General features: G+C 40.4%; 3 protein-coding genes across 5 annotated transcripts; all 3 read right to left on the bottom strand.

Annotated features, from left to right (window-relative positions):
- Positions 1–346: 346 nt before the first annotated feature.
- LOC134031175 (25-hydroxyvitamin D-1 alpha hydroxylase, mitochondrial) lies at positions 347–6093 on the bottom strand. Its single transcript, XM_062474743.1, has 9 exons — positions 5795–6093; positions 4703–4893; positions 4195–4391; positions 3880–4080; positions 3170–3333; positions 2127–2293; positions 1842–1923; positions 1471–1668; positions 347–1390 (listed from the first exon to the last, which is right to left on the bottom strand). Exons 1-9 carry the CDS (start codon positions 6017–6019, stop codon positions 1277–1279), a joined length of 1539 nt encoding a protein of 512 aa, XP_062330727.1. The 5' UTR covers positions 6020–6093; the 3' UTR covers positions 347–1276.
- Positions 6094–9810: 3717 nt separating this feature from the next.
- Positions 9811–15671, bottom strand: mettl1 (methyltransferase 1, tRNA methylguanosine). Of its 3 annotated transcripts, XM_062467028.1 has the most exons (7): positions 15493–15671; positions 15148–15272; positions 14830–15014; positions 12848–12961; positions 11204–11305; positions 10936–11101; positions 10824–10839 (listed from the first exon to the last, which is right to left on the bottom strand). In XM_062467028.1, the coding sequence occupies exons 1-6, from the start codon at positions 15564–15566 to the stop codon at positions 10985–10987; spliced, it is 717 nt and encodes a 238-aa protein (XP_062323012.1). In that variant the 5' UTR covers positions 15567–15671; the 3' UTR covers positions 10824–10839; positions 10936–10984. The 3 variants fall into 3 exon arrangements, with proteins under 3 accessions (XP_062323005.1, XP_062323022.1, XP_062323012.1); XM_062467021.1 differs by having other exon boundaries at positions 9811–11101; XM_062467038.1 differs by having other exon boundaries at positions 9811–11101; positions 12848–12916.
- Positions 15672–16116: 445 nt separating this feature from the next.
- Positions 16117–24772, bottom strand: LOC134031093 (E3 ubiquitin-protein ligase MARCHF9-like). The gene is made up of 4 exons (XM_062474630.1): positions 23122–24772; positions 18430–18585; positions 18150–18342; positions 16117–17365 (listed from the first exon to the last, which is right to left on the bottom strand). The coding sequence occupies exons 1-4, from the start codon at positions 23458–23460 to the stop codon at positions 17031–17033; spliced, it is 1023 nt and encodes a 340-aa protein (XP_062330614.1). The 5' UTR covers positions 23461–24772; the 3' UTR covers positions 16117–17030.
- Between the last annotated feature and the right edge of the window lie 2789 nt (positions 24773–27561).

Genomic DNA, 27561 nt, shown 5'->3' with positions numbered 1-27561 from the left:
GTGTGAATTACCAACTGCATAACTCTTGTCAGTCCTAACATTTGTAAAAACCAATGTGGGTCAATTGTGACAGAATTTAAGATGGTTATGGAGCAGTTTGGTGTTGCAAGCTATTGACCTAAACAGATGCACTGTAGCACGACGTCCCCATGGACTTGTCCATGAGTACAGTGATACTCAGTAGTGTGTTTCTCAGAATCACCAGACTGCATGTCTAAATATTGGTCCATATGAAGGTCAACTGCAACTAGAAATCGGTTAGAAGACCTAGTGTAGATGTGAAAAAGGTTTATCTGTGATCTCAAAATGTAAATGAACAAGAATAAAGAACAAGGATAAAGAAATGTACTGTAACAGACAATTTGAAGATTTTATCATACAGACAGAACAATTCACAAATAAACATGAGCACATTTCATATATAAATTCATAATTTTCATAAAAAACTAAACTAACAGTAACACAGGTTAAACACATATGAGAACAGTAAGCATAACCAGCAAGGGATATTCTTACTAGCTGCCTTTCTTGCAAAGCACCTTTCATGCACCTTTTGACCATGATATAGGTAATCTTTAAGGACACAATGAGCTATGATAACATCTGCTATTTAGATAACACTTGTTCATGCATGCTTTGGACTGATTTTCAGCTAAGGAATGATTTACTATATTTAAAAAGTCTAAATAGAAAATAAGGGCTTCAACTTAACCGAGAAGAAAACAACATAACCATATAGTAGGACAAATACCTTCCAATGTCATGGCCAGTATTTTATCTTGATGCATTTTCAAGTTTAAAGTTGTATGCATTTTGACCTGTAAAGTTTCAAGACATACGTGCCTTTACTTCTAGTCTATTTGTGCAAAAAAGTGTCCATTCAGTACTGCTAATTAAAAATTGACCTACTACTCAGAGATAAATACTATAATTCACCGTTGTAGAAACCAGAGCATAAAAGTACATTGCTTGCATGTTAAGAACTTAATGTTGCATGGAAATACATTTCTACATTTCATTCAATATCTGCTGCTTTACGCTGAATCAACTTAGTCTTAAATCAGGCCTGGGCCTTGTGTCTGAACCCTGCATCTGGAGAGCCGTGGACCTTGTCTTCTGGCAGAGGGGGCTGTAGTTGTGCTCTGGTCCGAGCTACATTGTTCATGGTGTACTGTGATCCAACATGCTCACAGCTCCAATAAATTCCCCCTTCCTCTACTGCTGTCCGACTCTGAGAAAAATGGGGTTACGGTCACAAAACTCAACAGTTGATGGGTCATCGCTCAATAAACTGCAGGTTGATGTCGCTCTCTGGAACCAGCAGTGTCCGTGTCATAGGTTTCACTGCACCACCATCTGGGTCTGGCTTCACATCAAACTGGATCAGAATCTAAAAAGAAGAGTAAGGATGTAAACAAATGACTATTTATGTAATCAATGAAGGCATTAAGGAAGGTTGTGTCTGCTCACCTGTGCCAGTGCCAGGTAGAGTTCAAGCTCAGCAATACGGCGGCCAATGCAGCTGCGTTTTCCCACGCCAAACGGCAGAGAGGCATAATGGTGATGCCCCTCATCCCGGTTTAGCCAGCGCTGGGGTTGGAAATCATCTGGGTTTGGGAACACTGCAGGGTCCCGGGACGTTGCAAAGTGGCACAGCGTGATCAGTGTCTAGATGAGACAGTCATGAAATCACTGATATATCAATTTAAGGCTAATTCCAATGTATATGTTATTCCTTGATGGGAAATTAATCATCCAAATAGCATATTTTATGCAATGGTGAACTGAACATGATACACATGTTATAGGAGAATAGTATTTGACATTAGATAAATATTTACATTTTTAGGGATGTTGTAACCGCCGACCTGGATATCTTTCTCTGTAATGACTCTCGCATTGGCAGGAATCACAGGATAAAGTCTGAATAAATGATCACATAACAAATCATTGAATTGGCTGATTGATTAACTGAATGAGTTTTGTTGTAGTTGATGTTGTGTTCAAACACAACAGTCTTTACCCACAAGGACTGAATGTGAATGACTCCCCTTCTTAACACGCAAAGACCATTCAGTATTAAAACTTCAGATGTAAACCTATCTATTCAATGTCATTATATTTACCTTAGCACCTCCTTGACCACTGCTTTCATGAGAGGCATGCGGGCCACATCTGCAGCCCCAGGTATGCTCCGACCTGCCAGCACAGTCAGCACCTCCTCCCTGAGAGTGGTCTGGACATCAGGATGACGGGAGAGCTCATACAGTGACCATGACATGCTGCTGGAGATCTGAGGACACAATGACAGACACATGGGCACAGCAGAACAGTAGGTCAGGGGTCATTCCTGTAATATCTCCTCCCCAGGAAAGCTGCAGATTACCTAACTGTGAAGATTCCTGCTTATGATGATGTAAAGATAAAAAGTATGAGGGGCAATGTAATTAACTTACTATTATATTTTATTTTTTACTGTAATTAACTGTAAAAAAAGAGATTTGTAAAAGGTGGGCACTGAAGACTGATGAAATGGTTTAATTTACATTTATGCATTTAGCAGACGCTTTTATCCAAAGCAACTTCCAAGAGAGAGCTTTACAAAAGAGCATAGGTCACTGATCATAACAACGAGATAGCCCCAAACATTGCGAGCAGCCAAAACATGAAGCATACATTGTGGAAAACCAAATAAGTGCCAAAGGGAAAAACCATAAGAGCATGCAGTTAAACAAGTTACAATTGAACAACATGAAATACCCCACAAGAGTGCAAGAGTGTACCTGTAGAAAAAAACAATCAACAGTAAAATATTTCACAGCGAGTACAAGAATTTGAAACCGTTACAACTAACCAACAAGAGCAACAAGTCTCTCAATACGAGTCATTGTGATCCTGGAGGAAACTAACATCAGGTCCAGCTAAGCATTCTTAAGCATTCTTAAGTGCCGTTGCACTCCCGGAACAAGTGCGTCTTGAGCCTTTTCTTGAAGGTGGGGAGACAGTCAGTGTCCCTGATGGAGGTAGGGAGTTGAATCCACCATTGGGGGGCCAGACAGGAGAAGAGCTTGTGTTGGGACCGGGCACTCTTGAGCGCCCGGTCCCTACCTAATAAATCTACCTAATAAATCTTTAGGTGAAAGCAACAAGAAAGCAAACTTTTTCTTACCGTATCTACCCCGGCCAAGAGAAGCTCTGTGATGTTACTGTAGATAGCCTTCATAGGTAGCCCTGTTCGAGACAGGAAGTAAGTAAGGTAGCGTCCCTTCACCTCCTCTCCTCGAGCCAGCTTTTCTGCCTCCTCCTTAAGACGCTGGTCAATATGACCTTTAGCTGGAAGGACAGAGGTCAAGGGTCAGGGTAAGAATCCAGACAGATCCCAAGGGGGTCCTTAAAGATTAACTGAAAAAAACAGAATGCTTGTCAGATTAAAACAGAGATTATTGGTAATGAGTGGCCCACATAGCCTTGTGACTTGACCTGCAAAAGCATTATAAAACCATAAGGGCAATATATGTGTCAGCACTGGAGTAGTAGATGAGAATGCTGAAACATGCTGATTGGTGATTGATATCTATATATATATAATTCAATTTTCAAAAACACAGTTCAGCAACACGCTCTGAAAGCAGGCTGAATGACACAGTCACCAGACTGTGAACCGCAACAAACAGTGTGTTTTTCCAGATTATGGCAGACTACCACCAAGCCGAGAGTTATTAATGGGAATTTCTCACTCGTTGGTTAATGTTTATCTCCCGCTCTATGCTTTTTACAACAAAGTGTGTGGGAATTATATTTCAGTAAAAAAAAAGTCAAAGCAAGTACAAACATAGTCAATTTAGACTATGCATGACACTATCCAAAATGGCATCTTACCAAATTGGAACATGTAGTCCCAGCACTGACAGAAGGTGTCCCAGGGCTTGGGGAACAGCTGGTGTAACCAACTAGGCATCGCCATGGTGAGAAGCGTCATGACAAACATAGTGTTGATTGACTGGATGAAACGCTCTGTCTCTGTGGGAACAACAGGATCCAGGCAACCGATCCTGGACTCAAACAGCACTGAGGAAATTCCTAAAGACACACAGAGATAAAGATGAGAAGGTGAGAGGAAACAGTCTCATCAGGTTTACGCTCGCAGCTACTACAGATTCAATCGGACTCAATCCAGACTGTGTTATGTCTTACCCTCTAGGCCGAAGCGGTAGAACTCGCTTGCAATGTCAGTAACAAGACCTCTGGGATCTTGGCGTCGGCGCAGACGGAGCTTGGCAATGAGGTCACTGACAACGTTGTTCAGGGTTCCATCGTAAGCTTCCACTGCCCGTGGCCGCAGCATGTGCTTTCCCAGGAGACTCCGCACTGCTTGCCACTCCTCCCCCTCACTGTGTGGACATATAATTCAAGAGACTTAGATGAATCAGTCACTTTTGAATAATAAAAGATGGAATTGGCCACTTTTCAAGTGAATCTACAGCATAGTTTATGCTGTGACCACTCAAAACATGTATTAGCCATGTGAACTCAAAACCAATTGGTGCATACAGTAAGCAAATGAATAATTGTAGGATCGTAAGTTTGAATTCCAATTTCAAGCCTTTGTAAAATCTTCACCATTTGGCACTGACAGACCCAGACAGGGAAAGAATTGATGAGTAGAAGAAAGGTGTGGAGCAGTGGAGTGGAGACAACTTACGAAGTCAAGAGGCCGTAGCCATGTCCTCTGAGTTGCCTGTAGTCTTTCCAGGAGGAGAGGTCAGAGCGCATGGGGTGCTGCCCCTCCTGCCTTAACACCTGCTCTATGAGCCCTGGCTCAGCAACATGCACTGTAAAGATGGGCCCAAAACTAGCCTTCCACATTGGCCCATAGCGCTGCACACTTTCCAACTGAAAACAGAAAAACAACATAATGTATTAATTAGTAAGGAAAAAGACATGCCTGTTCTTTTTTCCAATTGAAAATGTTGTATACTTGTAATTAATTATTTGTTTGTATTATTTTATATATGTTTAAGATTATTATTGACGTATTTATTGATAAATAAATTAACATGTCATTGAAGTAGGAAACCCAATCTACTGACTAACAAACAGCTTAACCCTTGTGTTATCTTCGGGTCATTCTGACCCATCAGTCATTGTGACCCACCGTCGTATTGCGACAACTTTACCGCATACAAAAACAAAGTGAAGCATTTTCTTTTAACCGTTGGGCTGTCTCAGACCCCCCACATTGCGAAGGTTAAAAGAAAATTATTTTCATTTGTTTTTGTATTGGGTAAAATTGGGTAAACACAACGATGGTTCGTTATGAACCTTTGGGTCATGTGACCCGAAGGCAGCACAAGGGTTGAGGGATCAACTGTTGAGGTAAGAAAATGGAAATAAGCCTTCAGGTTTAATGTATTTAAACCCCTCCTGGTTTTATGTGTGGTGCTATAGCAGAAAAACCTAATGTAATCTAAAAGTCCTTTAGTTGAAGCAATGTTATGTAACTAAATGCAACTAATCAATGAATCAATCAATATAACACATTCTGAACATGGGGGTTGGAGCTTTCCTTATCATTTCAGAGTACTTGTCTTTGGTTGAATAGCACAGTGTAAGTAAAGCCTTGTGACATTGGTCATTGTACACACTTTCTGGTGTACTTAAGCTTGCGGTACATTCTAGGTTAATACGAGTTATATGCAATCCATGAACACTGGGAAATAAGTCATCCTCTGTGTGTCAGAACTTCGTGAAAGGGGAAATATGATGAATTTGTTGTTGACAATTCCTATTTTACCTGCAGTTGGTGAAGCCGAGATAATCCCCGTTTGGCGAAGAGGTCCCATGCAAAGTTGCCGACCGAGGGTCCGGGCATCTCCCTTAAAGTTTTCACCGGGTCTGCATTAGTTTTCTTTTTGCCGGCTGCAATCTCAGCCCACCTCTCCATACACTTTATCAGAGGAGACGCACACCGACCGGACGCTTTCAGTGCTTGCTGCAGCATCTTCTTGGCTATTAGCATAGACTGATTGTCGGAGGCAAGTCTGTCGGATGTCGGTGCTCATCTTTCATCAAGACACTGTTTTTATAATGCACGTTTCGTGATCATTGTACAAGTCTCACGAACCCCGTAGGCTAAAGTTGTAAATTTTCATATTCTAGGCCAATCACAGCATTATCTTTAAGTAACCCCCGCCCCGTGGTGAGTTTGGCGCGATGTAGGCGTGGAGTATTTCGAAGGTGTGTCCAATCAGTTTGCTCAAGTAAGACCAACCCAAAAGAGCGCACGTGGAGAGTAAATAAGTTGCGAGTCTATTGGCTGATAAACTGTTATATCAGAGATATGAATGAATGATAATTGATAACGCCAATACAATTTTTGTTTAATGTGTGCTATCATTAAATATACCACATTTTCAACAAAAGGTATTAATGTACAGCCATATACCCATATCACCCATTAGAAAAGTTTTTTGTGACTATTTTCCTTTGCATAGGGCTGTACTTTTTGAGCGCATTTAGAACTATTTATGTGCCTCCTTTGACCATAAACCAGCATAAGATTTTGAGAAGTCAAACAAGCAATAGGAGTAGACCAATTTTGCTGAGTGGGCCTTCCTGGTCTTTGCTCGAGAGAGAAAATCCTGACCCAATTTATTTTCCTCAGTAGTATGGAACCTTTCCAAGGCGTCATGTGTGCGCAATGAAGTAATATTGTGTACTCGGAATCAGTTTGCTTCCATGTTTCATGTGGTAAACATAGACAACCTTAATTCTTAGATGTCTCTGCTTTTCAGAGAATTTGCATCAAAAAAGACTATCCGAGAAGGCCTGCACGACCAGATATGTCGTGTTGTTGCCTAAAGAACTGATAGAGGGTTGTCAGAATGTAGCTTTAAGGTCCTATTTCACCAATACCTTGTAAAAATAATAGTAAAATACAGAGAATCGGGTGGAAGGTGAATTGGCATATACAAATTATCACCAGAGCAAAGGTCATCATGAACGTTTAACGTGTCTATCTTATTTTAATGTTACTTTAAAGCTCAGTTGACACACAAATTGGAACAATAATGGCATACACATGAATTATTATAAATAATGTAATCTTCTGGGTTTTCTTTGTGATGGGAGTTCTATAATGGCACCCCTCCAATGCCAAGCTAGTGTTTACAAGCCTTGAACTAAGACAGACATTTATGAAACTGAAAGATAATCATATAGGTCACATAGATGTAGGAGAATGAGGGGTTAATAGTCCATCTGACAGCAAAGATTAAATAACCTTTCCGGAAAGAGGTGTTGATATGTACACAAGACCACCAACAATATTAAGCCATGGTCAATTGGTCACTTAATGTAGAACCCTTAGTCATCATTAATTCTACAAGATAAATAGTGACCTCTGAAATGTTATCTTGCACATAAGCAGGCTCATAACAAGCCCTCTTCTCCTATCAAGAGATGGTTCTGCTAAAAGTAGGTATTTATTGGACATTTTGATAAGAATAATACGTTGTGTTTACATGGAACAAAGTGCTGAATTCTGGGTATGTATTGGTATTGGCCGGGTTTCCCAGATTCGTTAAGAAGCTCTTAACGCTAAGAGCTTCTTAGGAACGTTCTAAGAGCGTTCTAAGAGCGTTCTAGAGCGCTCTTAGAACGTTCCTAAGAAGCTCTTAGCGTTAAGAGCTTCTTAATGAATCTGGGAAACCCGGCCCAGAGCTTCTTAGGAGCATTCTAAGAACGTTCTAGAGCATTCTTAGAACGCTCCTAAGAAGCTCTTAGCATTAAGAGCTTCTTAACGAATCTGGGAAACCCGTCCATTAGCATTTGAGTACTAAAATGAAAAATTGGATAAATATAATAGGATGGTATTGCATACTTTTCCTTCATATTATATAATGGTCATACATCAATGCCCAGTTAGGATGGCACAAGATAGAAGTCATTAATGGCCTATTGAATAAGAAATACAAATGATAAGTAAAGAATGGGCATACATTAAACATATTTCCAGTCTCCAACAGCATATGGGTCACACATATCTTGAGACTCAACTATTGTTCACAAACACTTATCTAATATTGAACTTATTCTGCTTTCTGGACCACACATGAAGCTGACACCATTTGAACTTATGGCTCAATGACTAAATTGTCGACCAATTTAGCTTATTTGGTTCTGCCAGAGTGAAGGAGATTACCATTGATTATGAAAAACGTAATATGAAATCCCATCAAAGAATAGGACTCCTTGTGTGGCACCGTGGTGCTCTGATGTGGCCCTGTTGGAGACCAATGGGGATAGCCTGAGATGTCTTTACCTGTTCTGCATTGGCCCAGTGCCCATGCGTGGCTATTGCTCCCACCTTTGTGTGTGAAAGTTAATTGGCACAGTCTGCTTTGCACTGGTAGTGTATGTGTATGTGCACACCTTTGTGTTTGTGTGTGTGTCGTATCAGTCAATGTCTTCGTGAGTATATTTTTTTTTTCTCTTAGTATCCTGGTGAGGAAGGGAGGCTCTATTCTGATGCCTTTGGCACATGAAGAGGCATGTTAAAATCGAACCCCTGTAATTACTCTCTCCAAGCATACAGAGATTGAACATGGTTCGGGCTCATCTTTAAATTGACAATATATATTTTTATTTTCAATGAGACTGACTCAGACTTTCCGTCAATCCCAAGCCCAAAAAGCTATGTTGTTATTTTATTTAAGTGTAAGTTTCCTCAATGTTGTCATTGAAAGAATGCAGAGGGGCGGTGGATTTTACTGTATTCCCTGTAACCTTATTTTAAGTGGGCTGTAAAGTTACAGCTAAGTGGTGAGTGGTGTATTTGTTGTGACACTGACTGCAATAGTGAACACCTGCATCTGTAAACAAGCAGGGAGGGAAACTCACCTTTGACCCCTTGTACATTTAGCATGTTCCAGACACAACAAACACCTTGGTCGAAAGAGGCATAATAAACTTTAGCATAATCTCTATTTAGCATATTGGTGATTATTTGATCAACTGAATCAGATGTTTGGAGTTACCAATAGAGTAAGTCTGGGAATAATTCACTGTACTACTTACACGGACCACAGCTTGAAGATCAGTTCTACTCCACAGTTCTCAAATTCCATCACATATCTAAAGAATTGACACATAAAAAAATACAATTTTACAAGCAAGAATAATAAGTGGAGGATGAACACCAATCTCAACAGTATACTGACTACAGCAATGAAAATTGCTAGGCTTTGTTGAGGCAGTCCAGCTGGGAACAGCAGGGAACAACATATCTCAATGTCATAGGCTGTTTAAATAGTGTTAGCTGTGTTCGTGTATACACACATGAACAAACACACACACGCTCGTACAGCTAGCTGTATATGTGCTCAGGATGACCCTGCTGGATGTTAGGCCACATGTGCATGGTGAATAATTGCATTTACCCAGAACTGACAGGAAATTAGAAATAAAACACTGCCTGACTTCACATTCACGGAAGTGCAGAAAGACACACACAGCTGGGTGGATTCCATATCTACATTGCAGTATTGATCAGTTGAAAGGTCTACTGAGGCCCCTGCTGTCAAAAAGCAGCCCACCAGAGCCACTATGATCCATCTGCTTTCAATTTATGCTCATAAAGGGTGAGATACGTAAATGGGTTTCAAATTTATATCATTGCATTGATCGCCTACCTGTACAATGTAAACATGCCAACTGTAATGTATATAACCATAACCATATTTTAAAAGGGTCTTGAGACTATCTTTGCCAATAACCCTTACTTGACTCAAACACAACTCTTAGTTTTACTAGAGTTTAACACATTTTATTTATTTCACATATTAGTCAGGGAAGAATTTAATGAGGTAATAAGATTTAACATAAAATCCTTTAAGGAGGTTTAGGGGATTTTTAGTCCTCTAATTGTTGTGAGTGAGAGGGGGAGAAGGAGGGGAAAGAGGGAGGAAAACAGAGAAAGACAGACGCTTTGGTAACATTATAAATGCCCGTCTTGACATTGGGATTCCACCATGGAGACATATGCTGTCCTGTCCCCACTACCCCTTACAGCTGCAGAGGGAAGAGTTACATATATTCTTTATTGTCCTTTTCCAAGGAAATGTGTTACAGTCTATATAGAGCCTCACACAGACACGAAGACTACATAGATACAATACAACACAATTACACATATTTATATACCTGTAGTACCTTTGCATATGCCAGTCATCTAGATGTTTTGTTTAATAACGCTATGGCAGAGGAAACAAAACCCCTGCCATGGCGTGCCCGTTCGCAGAACCCGGTCAGGGTTCTGGGAAATTAAAATCTGTTATCCCACAATAAACTCCTCCCAGTGACAACACATCCAACCATGTAACCTACAATTTGATAATATACAGTTGAACATGATCATCCAGGTCATAGCAGATAACTATATTTACATATGCTTTTGAGAAGAGAACCTGTTCATTTCAGACAATTACTATCAATTTTAGTTGCTCCTGTTCCATTGCAGCTCTTTCTGGATGTGGTGGCTAGACATCAGGTTTTAGAAAGTCATTACATCTATTACAGTAATTTACATTTTAAGTAATTAAAATGAAAAGCGACTTGAGGCTTGGGTGGGAACCAGAGATGTATTCAATTTAATATAATCAGAATTGAGCTTTGGTTAAATAGATGATAATAAGTGATTTATTTCCATTTATGTGAAGAAAAATGTACAAATCAACTTGTAGCAGAAGTATTGCAAAAAATTTATAAAAAAAATACAGATCAAATCTCACCAATCCTAAAACAAAGAAAAGTAATGTCCACTTGGACATCGAACAAGCTCCTGTCCACCAATGAAATAAAATAACAAGTGAAAAGATGTAGTTGGTCATCCATTTGCAGTGCTTGCATGGAAACCACTTGAGCCATGTTCAAGCTTATATAAAAATGTCCAGAACTAAAAAGATTCAGTGATAATCAGGTTTTTTTAGTTACAATCTTCTACCCTCCGGAAAACGGCGAGATAGTTCTTCCCCCCGTTTCTCTGTACCTTCTTGCCCTCTTCTGTGCACGTTCCCAGGCGACTAATAATGACATCACCAACCTGCCGCAAAACAGAAAATTGCTGGTTAAAACAAGTAAACATAAAACCAGCTAAATTGAATCTCCAGTGTTAAAGAATGTAAACAATCAATGGCCAATTTACCAGCTCTTCATCAGGAACACGTGTGAACAGCGGATGCTCAGAGAAGTGCTTCACCATCCAGACGTGCACTTCCTCCACGTCAGTATTGGTGTACACCAAACCCTGGGTGGACCACACACACAACACTGGGCCTCACATATATGCTGCATAGAACACCACCTATAACATGTGTGGTATATTACATTCATAACTCTTCTGCAACTTTGATATCTGACCACATATCTGGTTTGTGGCAAAATGTGGAGCATGCCTACCCTTCTAGATAGGCTTTAAATGCAGAGACCTCAGGCATTCCATTTATCTTTATTTGTCATGCATCAACTTTGATGATGTGTCTGTAATATTGTGAAGTGCAAAGTCCTTTCCCCCAAAATGACAGGAATAACCAAATGAAAACCCAGAGCTTTATCACCTGTGTCATTGTAGTTTACTTTGGAGCGTAGACAGATAGTATTATTAGAAGACTGATTTCTTGGAACCCTCTACCATGGCACAGATTTACACAATGGCACAAGTTATCTCAGTGATGCAGCGTTTTAAAGGAGGCCAGGAGGAGGGGAAACATGGAAAAGGGGGTGTACATGACAGAATGTGCGTTTTCGGGGCGGGTCAATGTTTTAGTTTCAACTGCCGTAAAGGAAAATTCTCTACACTGCTATCCACCCCCTCAGTGTAAATCAGTGTCTGGCCTCATGTCAGTGCTGAGTGCGCAGGTCTCTTTCACACTCTCTCCAACACGCACGCACACACACACACACACACACACACGGCTGGGGGCACATCAAAAACCCCAAACCACACACAAGCCTCCCATTGTTCTTCAAATATCCAGAGAACCATTTTAAATGTGCAGTGTACATGCAGTAGGGTCCAAAAGTTTGAGACCACTAGTCAAGATGCTTCTATTTTGCATTTGTTTCCAATTTAATAAGATTTGTTTTGTTGACGTCTCAGGCTTCAACTCCCCCATGAAATGTTCAATGTGGTCTCAGACTTTTGGACCCTAATGTACGCAAAGACAAAATAGTTTTAAATAAACCTTCCTTAGTTTTAAATAGACCTGCCTTAGTTTTAAATAGACCTGCCTTAGTTTTAAATAGACCTGCCTTAGAATTAACGCATTTACCCCCCCTTCCCCCCAGTGTAGTCTTTACCCTGACGTTCTTATGGTGTAGTCTTCTGTATAGTAGGCTTGTACACAAACAACACCAACATTGTGGTGTTTTTTTGTTCTTTGAAAGGACATATTTTTCACAAACACAATATTCATAAGGTTAACTTCTGAATAAACACAAGCTTTGTGCATGCACTAACTACACAAATAAACAAAACCAGCTAAATCTAGGGAAGCCAATTCTACAAATACTATGGGGCTCTCTTAAAAAAACTAAAGTCTGTCAATGGAAGGAGTTATACAAAAAAGGTAGATTTAGAAGTATGCATGTGTGTGTGTTGGACAGCAAAGGTAGCTAGACAGCTCCAGTGCATTCTTTCTGTGGTCAGGCACACAAACCTGATGTATCATGTTTAAGCCTTGTTAATGGAGATGACAAACTAAGAAGACTCTTGCTCTTGCACAACAATACTAATTCAACACCTGGCTTTAGGACCCACTAACGCCCCATGTATGTGCTATGCTCTTACCCCAGCTCTCAGTGTGAAGGCATACTCTGCCAGTAGAGTGGGACTGATGATCCTCCACTTGTGCTTGGTCTTCTTGAAGTGAGGGTCAGGGAAGAGAAAGAACATCTTACTGAGCTGCAAGAGAGTGAAAATATTTTGACATTGAGATTAGACTATTGTATGGCAAGATAAGATCTATAAAATGCTTGCTTCCTTTACCCCATCTTCTAAATATGTATGCATCTCATCTTTGTTTTAAATGGTTTGGATAATATAGCTACAATTTATATTCAACTTGTGAACAGTCAGCACTACAGTACACCTCATAATACTTTGGTTCTAGTTGTTATGCAGCACCGGAATTTCCCTCTAACTGTTTTTTTATTAAGATAAAGTCCCCCTTTGACTCCTGCTTCGACAAGCAGTATACAACTAGCAGGTTCCACTAATATTAGTCTGGCTGCAATATTAAAACCATTGCAGTTACTTTTTATTAGTTTAAATAAATAATGTCACGTAAAGAGGGGGAGGTATAATCACTGGGGACTGCCATAGCCCTAGGGGGTTGGTACAGGGCCCCAGTCTTCATGAGCGGGGAAAAAAGTGATGTTTTAATTAGTGATCTCAGAGTTTTAAAAAGTACCATAATTTTTGTTGAGGGAATAGAATGTAGTTGACACTTACATCATGCAAGTGAGTGCACTACCATAGCTCAAGGGCTGCTATTTGTGTGCAAAAGTGTTGAGTATGTCAGTGTTTTTTCTTAGCAGTAAACCTTAACTTAAAATGGGTTAGACTGAATGACAGCATCACAATCTAACCTTTATATTCAAGCCAAGTGAATGTCTGTGAATCACACTCAGACAGCTGGAACTAAATTAATTGTCTGAAACCACTCACAAAAAAAGTTGTGTCAGCATATTATACCCTTAAATGAACTGTAAATCTGTTTTTAGCAAGCTTTGAGTCAACAACACTGACTGACACCTTTTAATAGCGTACTATAATATGGTAATGACAGTAAAATGTATTCTCATTAAATAGTTCTTGCTTAATTCAGCCTCATTCCAGATATCTAGACTCCATAAGTCATTCAAGGTAACGGTTTTAAATAAATAAAAATCTGAACCCTGGTACAGGGAACCACAATATAAGCTGATGCTTTATTTCATGCTACAGATTAATACGGCTAATTTGAAATGGATAAACTCTTCAAAGTTGGGCCGCTAAATACTAATTTACCTATGGTTCTTGTGACACTGGAAATGTGGGTCAACATTATGAAACCCAAACTGTGGATTAATCAAATCTATACATGATATAATGTAGCCTTGACCTAAATGAGCATCATGGTCTGAGGCAAGAATTACACCCAATTCTAACTTCAAGGTGTTAGTTAAGTTTACATCCTGCTGTTTACCCCAAACGATTTTGACCCCTAATGCTGAGCCAATACCCACAACTGCCAGTAGAGGCCAGTAGACATTGGCTGTTTATCAATACGAAGAACGCTGAGAACGCAAGTACATTCTTTTGAAGAACGTTCTTGCAAGCGTCCTTGCGAGAATGGTCTTGCAAGTCCGCAAGGACTTCTGGGAAATCAGAAGCGTTCTCGCTGGTCAAGTCACCATCCGATGCATCCTCGATAAAAGGGGCGGATCAGGAACATTTCCGGGTATTTTTGGCGTTCTTGGTGACTTGTGTTCTTTGGATTGGAACTGTACTTGGGCAATGAAAGATGACGTCAAACGAGTTCGCAAGAACACAAGAACGGAAAAAAACGTGGATTGATAAACAGCCATTGTAAAACTTTTAGACACACCACATTCACTACACTAGTACAAGTATTACAAGACTCAAGGGAAGATTCATATAATTTCTGTTCAACCCCTTGAACAGGCTACCATACTACGGCCAAGTACTACTGTACAAAATAATGCCTGAAAATAGCAAAAACATTCTTAAATGTACTTTGTAATGATGCAAATGACACAAGAACCTACCTGACCCTTAGTGAAAAAGTTGGGAAGGTATTTCATGGCATTGCTACGCAAACAGGCAATGTTCTGGTAACTGTCTGGTTGGGCTGCGCGCAGGGAGCGAATGCGGTCCTGCACGTAGTCTGACACTTTCACACGGATCTCAAGGCCAAGGATGAGTTGGTTAGGGAAGAGCGGGGATAACTCCACTGAGAGATTAAAGAAAAAAAGAAAGAGTTGTAAGTGTGGGACTGGGTGAGATAGAATAACCCACCACAAAATAAAAAAGGTTTCTTGACTCAGACTAAGATTTTTGGTACAAGTATGTAAACAAACACTTACCTAGCAGGCCACCATATCCGCAGCCAATGTCTACAAACTCTACTTGAGATGTCACATTTTCTGACGCGTTGCTGAGGAATTCAGGGTACAAACTGGACCAATCCATATCATCTGGACTAACTGGACTGACACATTAAGATAGAAAAAACAACTGTAAACGCAAATATGATAGAACATTGTATAAAATATTGCCTTCCTTATGTATTTGAAATAATTATTTGCTAAGCAAGTTGTAAGACATCATCGTATGGGCTTGCTTGTTAGCTAACGTTACATCAGTGATTTTCTGACTGTTGCTGTAACACATTTAACTACAGCTAGCCGTCTTCAACGAGCTTCACTTACTATTCAAAAGTGTGGTCTGCCATTGGGTTGGAGTGGGCTCGCTGCCTGTAGTAACGCTTCTGAGGCATGGACATGATTATATTGTAGCAAAATGGCCTTTGAAAATAAATTTAACTGTGTTTAGAAATGTAATGTTACAGTCACAAACAAAGCCACGTTTATTTTAACAGTCGCATCATTTTAACGTCACTGGGAGATACTGATAAGTGGGTCCTGATTGGTTTATTCACTCCTTCGTTTCTTATAGTCTACCACCAGGTGGCACTGATTGGAGAATTGCCAGGACTAATCGACAGATATTGGCCGGGTTTCCCAGATTCGTTAAGAAGAGCGAATCTGGGAAACCCGGCCATTGTATGTTTTCACCGTTGATAAAGTCTTGAATGTAGTCGGGAGTCTCGTTCAACGATAAAGTGCCACATCTATGTGGTGTAAAGATGGCCTATCATCAAGCGACTCTCCCTCTCTTTTTACTGAGCTATTCCAAAACAGAAGGGTTATGGTTCCATCTGTTGGATTCACACAGGCAGGTTCAGAATAAATACAATTAAACTTTCGAAATAATCAGTACAATTCGTTACATTTTGTGATTAGTAATCTTGTCCCACTTACCTTATTCTTGACTTTGACGAAATAACGTTAAACCCTTAATTAATTACCACAATCAGCCTAGTTTTAATACTTGTAATACTTAAAGTAATAGTAATGGAACAGAAACGAGGCATAAAAATTAATGGTTTTATAAAGGAGTCACGGAGTAACACAAACCATTAATGCAACACAGGGTTCACCATGTCAGATATCTTTATTGCAGAGGATGATTTGTAATTTTGGAACTTTAATAATTTATATTATTTGTCATATTTGATCGATTTATTGCACTTGTTTGCTTGTATATTTAAGGGACCTTCCCAGACAGCTTGTAGCTGGAAGTCAAGTGTAATGGACAGTGGATGACTGTCACAACAGGGAGAAGGGTTGTGGAAGATGAGATACAGGGCTGGAATTGAGAAGTGATGTAAATTAGAAGGATTTCCATTTGCTGGCATGGGTTGTATATAAGAAAAAAAACTTGCAATTTTATGATGCTAAAATGAAAATATGTAACAATATTAGCAATTTTTCTTTAGAAAACAGAACAACATGAATAATGACACCGTTTTGTGTAATTCAGCTGTCAAGAGAAAGCCCTCCAGCTGTTTGAAGATGTTACTTTTTTGTCCAATGTCTCATTAATGTCTTTGTCCTACAGTGTCTGTAACCTCAGCACTGCGCTGCTTACCCCCCTCGTGTCAACTAGGGGTTCCAGGATAAGAAAGGAGGATTTTTGCGTCCATGCCCTTGTGTTAGTTCCCTCTCACTGCACCATCTGAGACTCAGTTAGACACTAGAGAGGAGGGTGAGGCCAGAGGTTAAGAGTAGAGTCTCCTGTTCTTGGAGAAAGTTGCATGTGTCTAAGGGTAAGTTGCTGGCTGTTTTCCACTCCAACCCCCAGATGTCCCTTGCCATTCAGTCCCCCTCCCCCATGCAACCCAGTCTCATACAGTGGTCACCCTCATGACCACCTCCCGGTTGGTATTGGAGGTAATGCGTGGATCTGTGGGTCTCAGCTGACTGAGGATGTGCAGGATGGTGTAGCCACAGTGGTGGTTGAGAATAGTCCTAACGCGTTGGCCCGCTCGCCCTCCCCTGTCTGATCCGGATGAGCTATGGGGAGGGTTCCTCCCGCCACGCCCCCCACCCTTACTGCTGGAGCTGATGGGGTCTCCCAAGTCCTTGGCTTTCTCATAATTCAGTACTTTCCACTGCTGGTTCACTGCTTGCCAGCGTTTAAAGATCCGGTAAACAGATGATCCCTCATGGATTATGAGGCCTGGACAAAGGGACCAGACAGAAAAGCGACAGACAGAGAGAAAGAAGGAGCGAAAGACATGCAGAGAGAAATGTATTATGCAGGCAAGGAGTGAAATGAATAAAAGAGAGCAGTATCATAGGTAGAAATAGAAGAGTTTTTGAGAGAGTGAAAAGAAAGTGTAAAAAAAGATAAAAGGGCAGAGAAAGAAAAGAGGCGAAAGTTAAATCTGCTCTGGAAAAAACACTTAAAAGAAAATATAGGCAGTCTACCCTTGCAGTAACGTGGTAAATATTTAATGAGTCAGGATTTATAAGTCCCTTCTGTTGCCGCTGTACACTTGCGAGGTTAAACATATCACACAGACTATGACCTTTACTACCAGACCTTACCGACAGAAAACAAACAAACCAAAATGACAAAAACAAATAAATTACTCATCTTGAGCTTCTTCCATAAAGCGAGTTCACCGAACAAGACTGTCGGTGAACTCACTCTATGGAACAGGCCCCTAGTCACAGATTTACGACTTTTACACATAGACCCACTATCACACTCACACAAGCACACACACATGCACACACACATAGCCTACTGTAATTAAAAACACACAAACACCAATAGTAGAGACCATGAACACCAATCACTATCACCGATCATCAATAAACTAAATAACAAGTGACTCCATAGTGCGAAAGTTCAGGTCAACAGCTAAACAACAGATACATCACAGTCTTTGGTACGCTCTTATGCCACGACAGGATTATTGTTACAAAAGTCATAGTCCAAGATAATAACATCTTACCTATGCACACAATGTCCATGAAGCCGTACATGCCATAGCAGATCTGGAAGAGCAGGTCTTGGCGCTGCCACTTGGCTGAGGGGCTGAGGGACGACCACACAAGCCAGGAAATACTGGCAATGAGGAACAGAGACCCCAGGATGATGGCAGCAATCTGCACCTTCTCAATAACTGTCAGAGAAATTGCCTGCCACTGGGCAGAGAGAGGGAGGGGGAGAGAGAGTGAGAAAACCAAATGTGATGTTCTTGACATCAACACACAGACGCATACACAATGTACCTGCAGTGGGTTCTTGGTGCTGATGGCCAGGACCTGGTACTTGAAGTAGCATAGTTCACAGCTCCATGAGCCTCTCTCGCTGATCCAGCGGATGAGGCAGGGCTGGTGAGTACAACGCACTGAGCCATCACAGCGACATGGGCTCAGCAATTCCCCCTGCACAACATAAACAGCAACAGCACTCAGAAACAGCAGACTGTTTTGTAAACACTTTGTACCATTGACATAATATGCAGAAACATTTAAAAACCATAAAGAAAGGTGTCCAACACAATTTTGAAGGACATTGAAGGACAAGTATCTCTATAGTATAATCTCTATGTATACATTTCCCACAGTTCCAGACTATAACACTATCCCATATGGAGTGCAGTGATTGTCCATACAGATGACTGACATTTGAGATGGATACAGGTGTGTATAATAAGAAGACCATGAATGTCAGTTGATGGATAAAGGCTGTGATGTATTTCATGCATCACAGTCCACAAGAAGGGCAATAAAGTAAACATAACAACTGGTGTCCCTCGACAGTAATACAAAAATTCACAGTAACAGTGTACAGTGATATTTCAGTAGAACAATGGTAATTTGTTCTTAACTTTTGTTGACGAACTATAGATACTGATGAACAGTTTAAAACGTATACCCTTCTCGTATTTTTTCTTCCTTAGTCATGTGTTTTTTTGTGTTTGAGGTCATGGGCCAGGGCCTGGAGACAAATCAAATGCAGACAGAGAGCAGCAAATGTTGTGAGGATTACAGCTAGTAAATGTAACAGAGATGATGAATGAAAGAGTGCATCAGAGCTGTGTGTAGCCTGTACAGTTTGTTTTTGGAAATGCCCGAATTACCACGGTGATAATGATTCTCCCCGTCTGCTCATTCTTGTTCCTGCTCTTTTCCAAATGCCTAAAGTGAAAATAGATTTATCTTTTCATCACTCGTTTCCCCCTCCCTTGCTGGGGTGTGTTCACTGTGTTTATCATCACTCATTCTACCTTCCCCTCTCTCTCTCTCTCTCTCTCTCTCTCTCTCTCTCTCTCTCTCTCTCTCTCTCTCTCTCTCTCTCACTCTCTCTCTCTCTCTCTCTCTCTCTCTCTCTCTCTCTCTCTCTCTCTCTCTCTCTCTCTCTCTCTGCATCCCCCTTTACTTTACCAAGCCCATGTTGTTGTGAGTTCAGTTAAAGCTCTCTCTGTCTTTGCAGAGTGTGTGTGTTTGTGTATATGTGTGAGTACGCATTTTTCAGTGTGTGCTCAGATTCTAGATAGCCACAGGGCTGCTGTACAGAGGAAGAGTGTGTAGAGAGGCGGAGGGGTGGGGGTAACAAAGGGAGGGGTGGCTGGTGAGTCAGCGCTCACGTCTCCCTGTCTGTTTGCTGGCGTGGCACGGCCATCTACAGATACCATGGCTCATGTTGTTCGAGATAAACACTCTCCCATTAGATTTACTCTTGAAACACAAATTAGAAAGATGACAGATCCTGTATACAACTGGGGTTATTTATTTCACCAAATAGCACATCCAGACTGCCGCTCATCTCATGGTAAAGCAAAACCTTTGTCATGTAGGTTTTGGAGTACACTATCCTATAGGTGAGCAGTGGTATGCAAACTCTTGCTGTAAGAGATCTAGTTAGATCCTGCACTCTTAAAAACAGTCTTGGAATTTGGCCCCAGACAAAGTGAGCCATTTTTTTTCACACTGTGCCACCACAATAATTGACTTTTGATCCTCAGTACTTTGGTGCAAACTAAACCAGAACCTTACTCATAAGGAATGGTAATGGTGCATACATGATTTACCCATGGCCTTCTGTTTGGAATCTGTCTTGGTAACCACATAGTTGGGTGGGTGTGAGACAAACATGTGATTACCCATGGTGTCTTGTGCAAAGTGTCCCGTCACAGAACATTGTTACATCACTGGGCTTGAGAGGGTTGATTGATCAGATCAATTGGACAGCAAGGTAACATCAATGTCTCTGAGTGTAATATTATGGAGACCAGTGAACCAGGGATGGCATAAATGCCACTGTTAATTAAATATAACAATCCTGTCAATAAGCTCATGATACCAGTTGAACTTCATAAAAGTTCATAAAAGTCAAAGATATTAAGACGTGCTGTGAATATACAGATTAACTTATGGTATCATAATAATTAGGGAATTATCAACATATTCCACTAGATTTTCGAGTTTATTGATAAACAGAACAAGGAAGCAAGACCTCACACTCATGAAACAAGACTATTATGTTGAAAGGTGTCAGAGAGAGTAAGTATGAGAGTGACGGAGAGAGAGAGAAATCAGACACGACACAGACTGTCCACATCTCACTCCCAGGTTGACAGTGTCAGCGGGGCCTCAGAACCTTCCCTGGGACCCCGGAGGGCCTGCTGTCTGCCACAGGCTTAATGAGCATGAATATTTCATGGTCGCTGACAAGATGGTTAATTGTGTTTGTCGAGGTAAATGGCAAACACCAGGGATGCCAGGCCATCCCCTGTTAAGACCCCTTAACCTGATAAATCAATTTAGAGAAGCAAAAAATAAGAGCAAGGCAAACAAAATATGTTTTAGGGGGAACTGTACTCTTCAAAATACATCTGTTCATTTTTCCAAGGGATTCCTCTGTGTAAACTAAAATCTTGGTTTTACTGAAACATTATTTCCACACCACCATGAAAATATCGAAGCCCTGAATTCTAAAGGTGCTGGCATGACAATATCATAGCAAAATCGAAGTCAGTCACTAAACTTGTGGACACAGTTAGAAATGTATATGGTAATTATCATTAATGCAGATGTGTAACTACACAGATACAAATAAATCCTATGAATGCAAAATGACAGCTACGTGTTTACGTTTTCATTAAATGTATCATTGTAAGCTTTATACCACTGCCACACTGAACCCTTTTCTGTCCAACTTTCTTACCTGTACATATCCTTCCCACCCCCACACTTTGCCCCAGTTCTTATCATCTCAATATGATCTTATTCTCTCATTGGTCCATATTGGTCCAATTATTCGGGATGCACTATCCACACATGCACACAAACTCACATATACAAACACGTACTGTACATACACTACTCATTTTATACACTTACTCAGTCCCTCCCAAACAACCTTACTCCCTCACTCCCTCCTTTTCTACCTCCCTCACTCACTCACTCACTCACTCGCTCACTAACTTACTACGACTATCAACATTTGAGGCCATCATTTACAGGAATCAAGAAATTAGTTTGATTTGGACCCATTGATTTGCATGTTGTCCATCATTTAGCATTGTGGTTAAGAGTATGTCTCCCCAGAGATGCTGAAAGAATGTCAGATACTGCCTGCAGTCCAATGCCTTACACATCATCACTCGTGCATAAAGCACAGAGCCACGGAACGTACACATGCCCCACCTCACTGTTAATAACAGAACAATTGGGTCTTTTCAATAAGATTGAAAAAAAAAACATTTTCTGATTGACTTCATATTTTAGAATGATCATATCTCACCTCACCACTTTCACTACTTTTGTAAGACCCCCAAAGCTCTTATTCTTTCTGGTGACTGAATTAAAAAGGTGCCCCATATAAGGACATTTACATTTTAACCCTTTCCATTGAAAGGTAGAATAAAAATAGACTGAGATCAGTGATAGTGTTCAGGAGCTCTAGCTTCACATCTGTCTCTAGCTACAAGAGTCTACAGTGTTCTTCATTGCTCTTGTTCTTCTGCACAGCGAGTCCCCATGATGACAATCCTATAAATCAACTCTACGCAATGTTGTCATCTCTGTTCTATCATCCATGCCCACGTGTCTGCTTTCAAAGGACACAACCAAGCCTAATTAAAAGTGTTCAAGGGTTATGTCTCGTTAGATTCCCTCTGACGATCCCTATATCATTGGACATGGTGCAACAGAACATTTTCTAAAATATCACTCCCCATGCTTGGCGAATGGAACGTCTGTGCTAAAAGTTGCACAGGTTTTTGTGTTAAATGTCCAGAATCACAAATAATCAATTGTCATTTTCAGAACTAAGATCATCAACTTTACGTAAAGTCGTTCCCTCATACTCCATGGTTCATTTGACATAATTTGTATTGCGTACTCTTTCAAAGATGAAATCTAATGTTTTCTGTCAAAGCATTTTCTCAGGAGCTCATCTGTCACACTGCTGAGACTGACGGTAAGGAACAGATCAGATGACCATCTTAATGCTTATATTTGGACGATGTTGCCAAATTGAGCAAGAACACAAACTGGCACCCAGTTTACAGTAAACAAAAAGTGGGATATCAAGTTCAAACTAAAACATAATCTCAATGTTTGTAAATGTTCATAATTTAGAGTGATGGATAGCATTAAGTCTTCGTACAAAGGTAGAAAGTATTCTAAATTCAGTAGCCTATACTCTTTGAACAACTTTGTAAGAAACTACAATCTGTCCAATTTTCTTGTTGTCAATAAAGCAGAACCCTATGAAACGTGGGTCATATCTGGGAGTTTAGATTCCTTTTGTCAATATCCCCCTATTCCACCAGAGAACCATAGAGAGTTCATCGTGTGTGAATTCATTTAACTTCAGATATTCATGCAATGATTTTTGGGGCTTAATCCAAGATGAATGAAACCCGAGTTCTTTACAAAACCAATTGGACAGGGTCTTCTGAGCAAGCCTACCTGTTCAAGGCCCTGGAAGCAGATTCGGCACTGCGGTGAGCTCATGCCACTGTCCAAACTACCGGTGAGTGAAACAGCGTCAAGGCCCGCTTGGAGTTTCGCATCTTTCTCCTCAAATGCCAGGCTCCGAGGCCGAGGGTCGGTACCGTAGTACTCCTCTTCATCATCACGGTTTGAGCAATCGAATGGAGGCCATCCACAGCCTCCCATACCAAGTCCTCGCATGCTTATTCGTCTGTCTGGGTCTGCGTCTGAATCGGTACTCCGTCTTGAGCCAGACCGCATCAAAACCAGAACTTTCAGTTCATTGAAAAACATACGGATCCGGTACTTAAACATTCTGAACTAAATAGGCAACATTCGGCTTCGTGAAATAGAACGCATGGAGTTGGATAAATCAATTACTTGGCACATATCCAAAACGGCCGTAATATACCTATTATCATTATGCTAATTTGGCTATAAGTGAATTATTTCGCGATTCATAAGCCTATGACCCAGTGCTATTTGGTTCAAGCTATTGATATCAAAACAAAATATCAGAGGTGTCTATAAAAAAACATGGCTGTGCATCTCAAATTCCGGTCAATAGATATTTAAATATCTTAGCCTATTGTAAAAAGAGCTCACTCGAGTTACAATTTCTCTGGTTACACCATGTGTATTAGGTACAGACAATGCGGAAGTTTTTTCATGGTTGGCAGGCTCTTTCTGTCAGAATCCAATGCAAGCTGGAACAAAAAATAATATGAAACTCCAGAGGTTCAGATAAAGCAACGAGCATGATTAGTTGCTATTAATGTCCAACTGAATGGTCAAATGCACATTTTGTATCTTTTTTTCTTCACAATTATGGCACAGCAGCAATCCTTGCATGAAGCTGTCCAAGGTTCGCAGCGAAAATGTTGTAGCCTATTCTATTTTGATAAGGAACGGGGCGCCGATGGAGTTTTAGGGGTGATATAAAATATTATCAAAAACAGGTGTCGACATAACATCAGAAAATCCACCGAGGCATGTTTGGGTTGCTCGCACGTGATTTATCCAAAAAGGACGAGTTTAGTCTTTTGTTTGTCCCTCAGTGGCATGCTAGCCTGCCACCAGATCACCAGTCACCTATTTTTTCCGTATTTATTCTGGCTGATAGATAGCGAATACGTCCCACACTGTTCCTCCTCCACTCAAGTCCGTAAGCCACTTTACAATCCAACGTGTTCGCATTTTACGCCCACACAGCATCATACAAGACAGAAATCTGTAGAAAAACCCATATCCATTTGGCATTGAATTTCCATGCTGGTTTTTTTCATTTTCCTGCAACCATTCCTGCACAACACACCAGGACGAATGAAGATGTCAGGGAAGAATCCCGAACAGACGAATTAAACAAAACGATTACATCGCCGCCCTTGTTAAACTTTCAGATAGGCCTATCAATTATCTATTTATGAATGATAACTATTCATTCAGTTCTTTCAATAACAATCCAACGTTATTTTACATATTAGCTATGTAATTCGACTGTAATATTTCTTTACATCCTATTTCGAGGTAGGGCAAATGTAATATCCTGTCGATAGAAAACATGCTAATTAAAATGTAGACGTGTTCATATGTCGCTGTCCTCTCGTTTTCTTAAACATGTTCCATCTTCTCTATGGGTGATGGGGAAAGATCCACCGTTGTGCTGCGCATTGGCAGAAGCCGCGCTGTCCGAGGTGCTGATTTCCATGTGACGTTGCAGCCACGTGCCATTAGGAGTATCCCGGGAAATCTAAAAGCTGCTCTCAGTGTCTACAAACATTTAGGCAGCTTACTAAAGAAGGTTGATCATGTACGAGTTTGATTTCAGTAAGGAATAGCCTCTATCCTCCGAGGCTATGGACAGAGAATTCCCGTCCAGCCAAACTAAGACGAAAGATGAGAAGAAACCTTTATGGCACCGTAGCCAACAAGTCAATTATCCTTTATTTATCATTAACCTGCAAACCTGTGTAAACAAACAGGTTCATTGATTACAAATTAAATATACGTTGTGATGTGTCTCTGTGGCTGGCCTTGATAAATCAAATGCAAGCCTAATATGCAGTCTAATCCAGATGCATGGGGCGGTGACCAACCTGTCTGATTTGTAATATGGGCAACACAACAATTAGATTATACAAATGTATGATCTGTTTTCTGTTCGTGCCTAAAGTTGGGGCTTTACAAGCGGTGGGCAGCTCTGGGTCATCCTATTTGGGCGCTTTCCGTGGTGCTGAAAAGAAAACCATAAACATAGAACGCACTCCACTCGCCAGTGGGTCTTCTAGGTTTTAATCAGGTAGTAGTGTTTTCATCCAATATAGCAGGTTGACTTTGCACTGCAATATTAAACAAACTCTTAAATATTATGCATACTCTCTCACCATGAATACCCCCCCCCCCCCAACACGCAAAAATCCACATTATTTAACTGTTATATACACAAACATAGTGGCCACACCATTTTAGCTGAGCACAATCTGTCTACCCAGTCAGCCACATGACCCACACTACATGCACACAGATTGTGCTGGCAGACAGAGTTCTTGAAGTATGAAGAGAACTCTCCAAATTCTTCTCCAAATGTATTGCTTAAAAAATAATTAAAAATAATGATATTGAACAGAGTTCTCTTTTCATGAGGTCTTTTGAGTCATGTTTTTGGATAATGTTGATCTTTTAAACTATTTTGTGCATGGAAGCAGCTAGAGACCACCAAGAAATCACAGATGGGCACGTATCTTTCCCCACACCTAATCTTTAAGCAAGCTAGAAATACAGTATTATCTTTCTTTTTTGACAGACATCTTAGTATATTTATATATATATATTTGCTCTCTACTCTACTGGCTATGGCTGGTCGGCTGCTTAGAACTTGCTATCTGTACTGGTGGACAGATGGTCATCCAACTCAATGCTGCAACCAATGCCATACCTAGTCATTCTGAGAGAAATATATCCTGGCATATGGGACTACATGGCGAGGAGTGTCCTGGCAGAGGGCCTTCTGGAGGGCTATAGCTGACAGGATGGGGCCCTGAATTTCCCCAGTAGCATCCAAATTCAACATGGTGTTGAAAACTGTCTCAAGAATCTAGAGCTTTGAAACACCTTTATCAGGCTTTGGCTGTCTATTTTAATTTGTCTGTGCTACAAAAGTAAAAGTGTGCTCAATTTAAAAAAAAATCTATAATAAAAGTGCTCCACATAAAATAAGTATGCAAGGTTACAGATGATTGTATAGAAAGATATAGTGTTTTCCTGTATTCTAACAAACATTTTGCACACCTTCTAATCTAACGTGTTACAACTTGCTGTGATGTATTTAGTGGGCACTATTTATTGTCTGTTATTGTAATGCATAATCATTAAGAATTTGGTGTGTGTTCTGGGCAAATTCTGGCACAAGTTTTTCAAATGATCACCACTTGTTGGCAGTTGAATCATTTCACTTCTGTGAGGGGCCATTTAGGAAATATTTTTGACTGTTGTTACACAAACATACATAAAACACATAGCTTACATATTCACATGTGAAACGTTCACACACATCAATACTAGTGAAAAATAACATACACATATGTGAAACGCTTGTGTTTCATATGTGTTTGTGTAACAACAGACTGAAATATATCCAAAAGGGCCCCTCATCAACTTCTCTCCGTGAAAACATAGTATGCGTTGACGCACAAAAGCTTACGATGCCCTCTAGTGGAAATTAATGTCAAGGCCTCCTGAAGTTGGATCAATAACAAGGTATGGTGTACGAAAGGATTACATTATTGTGTGTCATGAGAAGAAACAGACACACAGAAACAGATATGGCTTACTTTACTTTCAATATGAACAAGATGATGTCAAACTAGTTGAAATAACTAATGGGTTTCTAATAGGCCTATTTTGTAAAAAAAAAAAAAAGAGATGTAATTTATTACAAATTACTCAGTGAATAGGAAGTAAATCGGCAATCCTTTCTGCTCACTCAAAACTGACTGCTTTGGAATGCAGTGTGCCTCTCTCAGCAAACCAGAATTGTATATGAGCCTAGCAACAGCAGTTTTCCTCCAATCGGAGTACTGGAGACGACTGGGAGGTGTTTTCGTGTCCTGTCATCACACCGCCAGCGAAGAATTACATTGCATTCTCTCTAGACCGGTAGTAAAGGGGGTGCACAAAACAGTTTTTTTTTCCGTATTAGCCAACGTTTGTGAATTGCTATGATGTTTAGTCAAATAAATTAGGTTTATCATGGGGTGCTTATTTAAATACATATGTTAGAAACTCTTATACAATGTTTTACAAAGACACCCGCCTATTAAACAGATGTATAAGGCAATTACCAAGATGATAGGCTACAACGGTACCCTTTCCCAGTAGCCTAATGCGTTAAAGATCCTGTAAAGCAAATTCCATGAT

This window comes from Osmerus eperlanus, chromosome 1, assembly GCF_963692335.1.
Source record: "Osmerus eperlanus chromosome 1, fOsmEpe2.1, whole genome shotgun sequence".
NCBI classification, from domain to species: Eukaryota; Metazoa; Chordata; class Actinopteri; order Osmeriformes; family Osmeridae; genus Osmerus; species Osmerus eperlanus.
The sequence above is the reverse complement of the archived record's forward strand: the minus strand, read 5'-3'. Positions and strand labels throughout refer to the sequence as shown.

Bases quoted from the DNA above. Each gene is read 5' to 3' on its own strand.
- LOC134031175 (XM_062474743.1), bottom strand. From the start codon at position 6,019: ATGCTAATAGCCAAGAAGATGCTGCAGCAAGCACTGAAAGCGTCCGGT. The intron at 4,081-4,194 runs GTAAGACATAAC...GTGTGTCTTTAG, and splicing joins CTACCGCTTCGGCCTAGAGG to GAATTTCCTCAGTGCTGTTT. The intron at 2,294-3,169 runs GTAAGAAAAAGT...TTGTGTCCTCAG, and splicing joins TCTTGGCCGGGGTAGATACG to ATCTCCAGCAGCATGTCATG.
- mettl1 (XM_062467021.1), bottom strand. From the start codon at position 15,566: ATGTCCATGCCTCAGAAGCGTTACTACAGGCAGCGAGCCCACTCCAAC. The intron at 15,273-15,492 runs GTAAGTGAAGCT...TTAATGTGTCAG, and splicing joins GCAGACCACACTTTTGAATA to TCCAGTTAGTCCAGATGATA. The intron at 15,015-15,147 runs GTAAGTGTTTGT...TTAATCTCTCAG, and splicing joins CGGATATGGTGGCCTGCTAG to TGGAGTTATCCCCGCTCTTC.
- LOC134031093 (XM_062474630.1), bottom strand. From the start codon at position 23,460: ATGTTTAAGTACCGGATCCGTATGTTTTTCAATGAACTGAAAGTTCTG. The intron at 18,586-23,121 runs GTAGGCTTGCTC...TATGTTGTGCAG, and splicing joins GCTTCCAGGGCCTTGAACAG to GGGGAATTGCTGAGCCCATG. The intron at 18,343-18,429 runs GTACATTGTGTA...CTCTCTGCCCAG, and splicing joins GCACCAAGAACCCACTGCAG to TGGCAGGCAATTTCTCTGAC.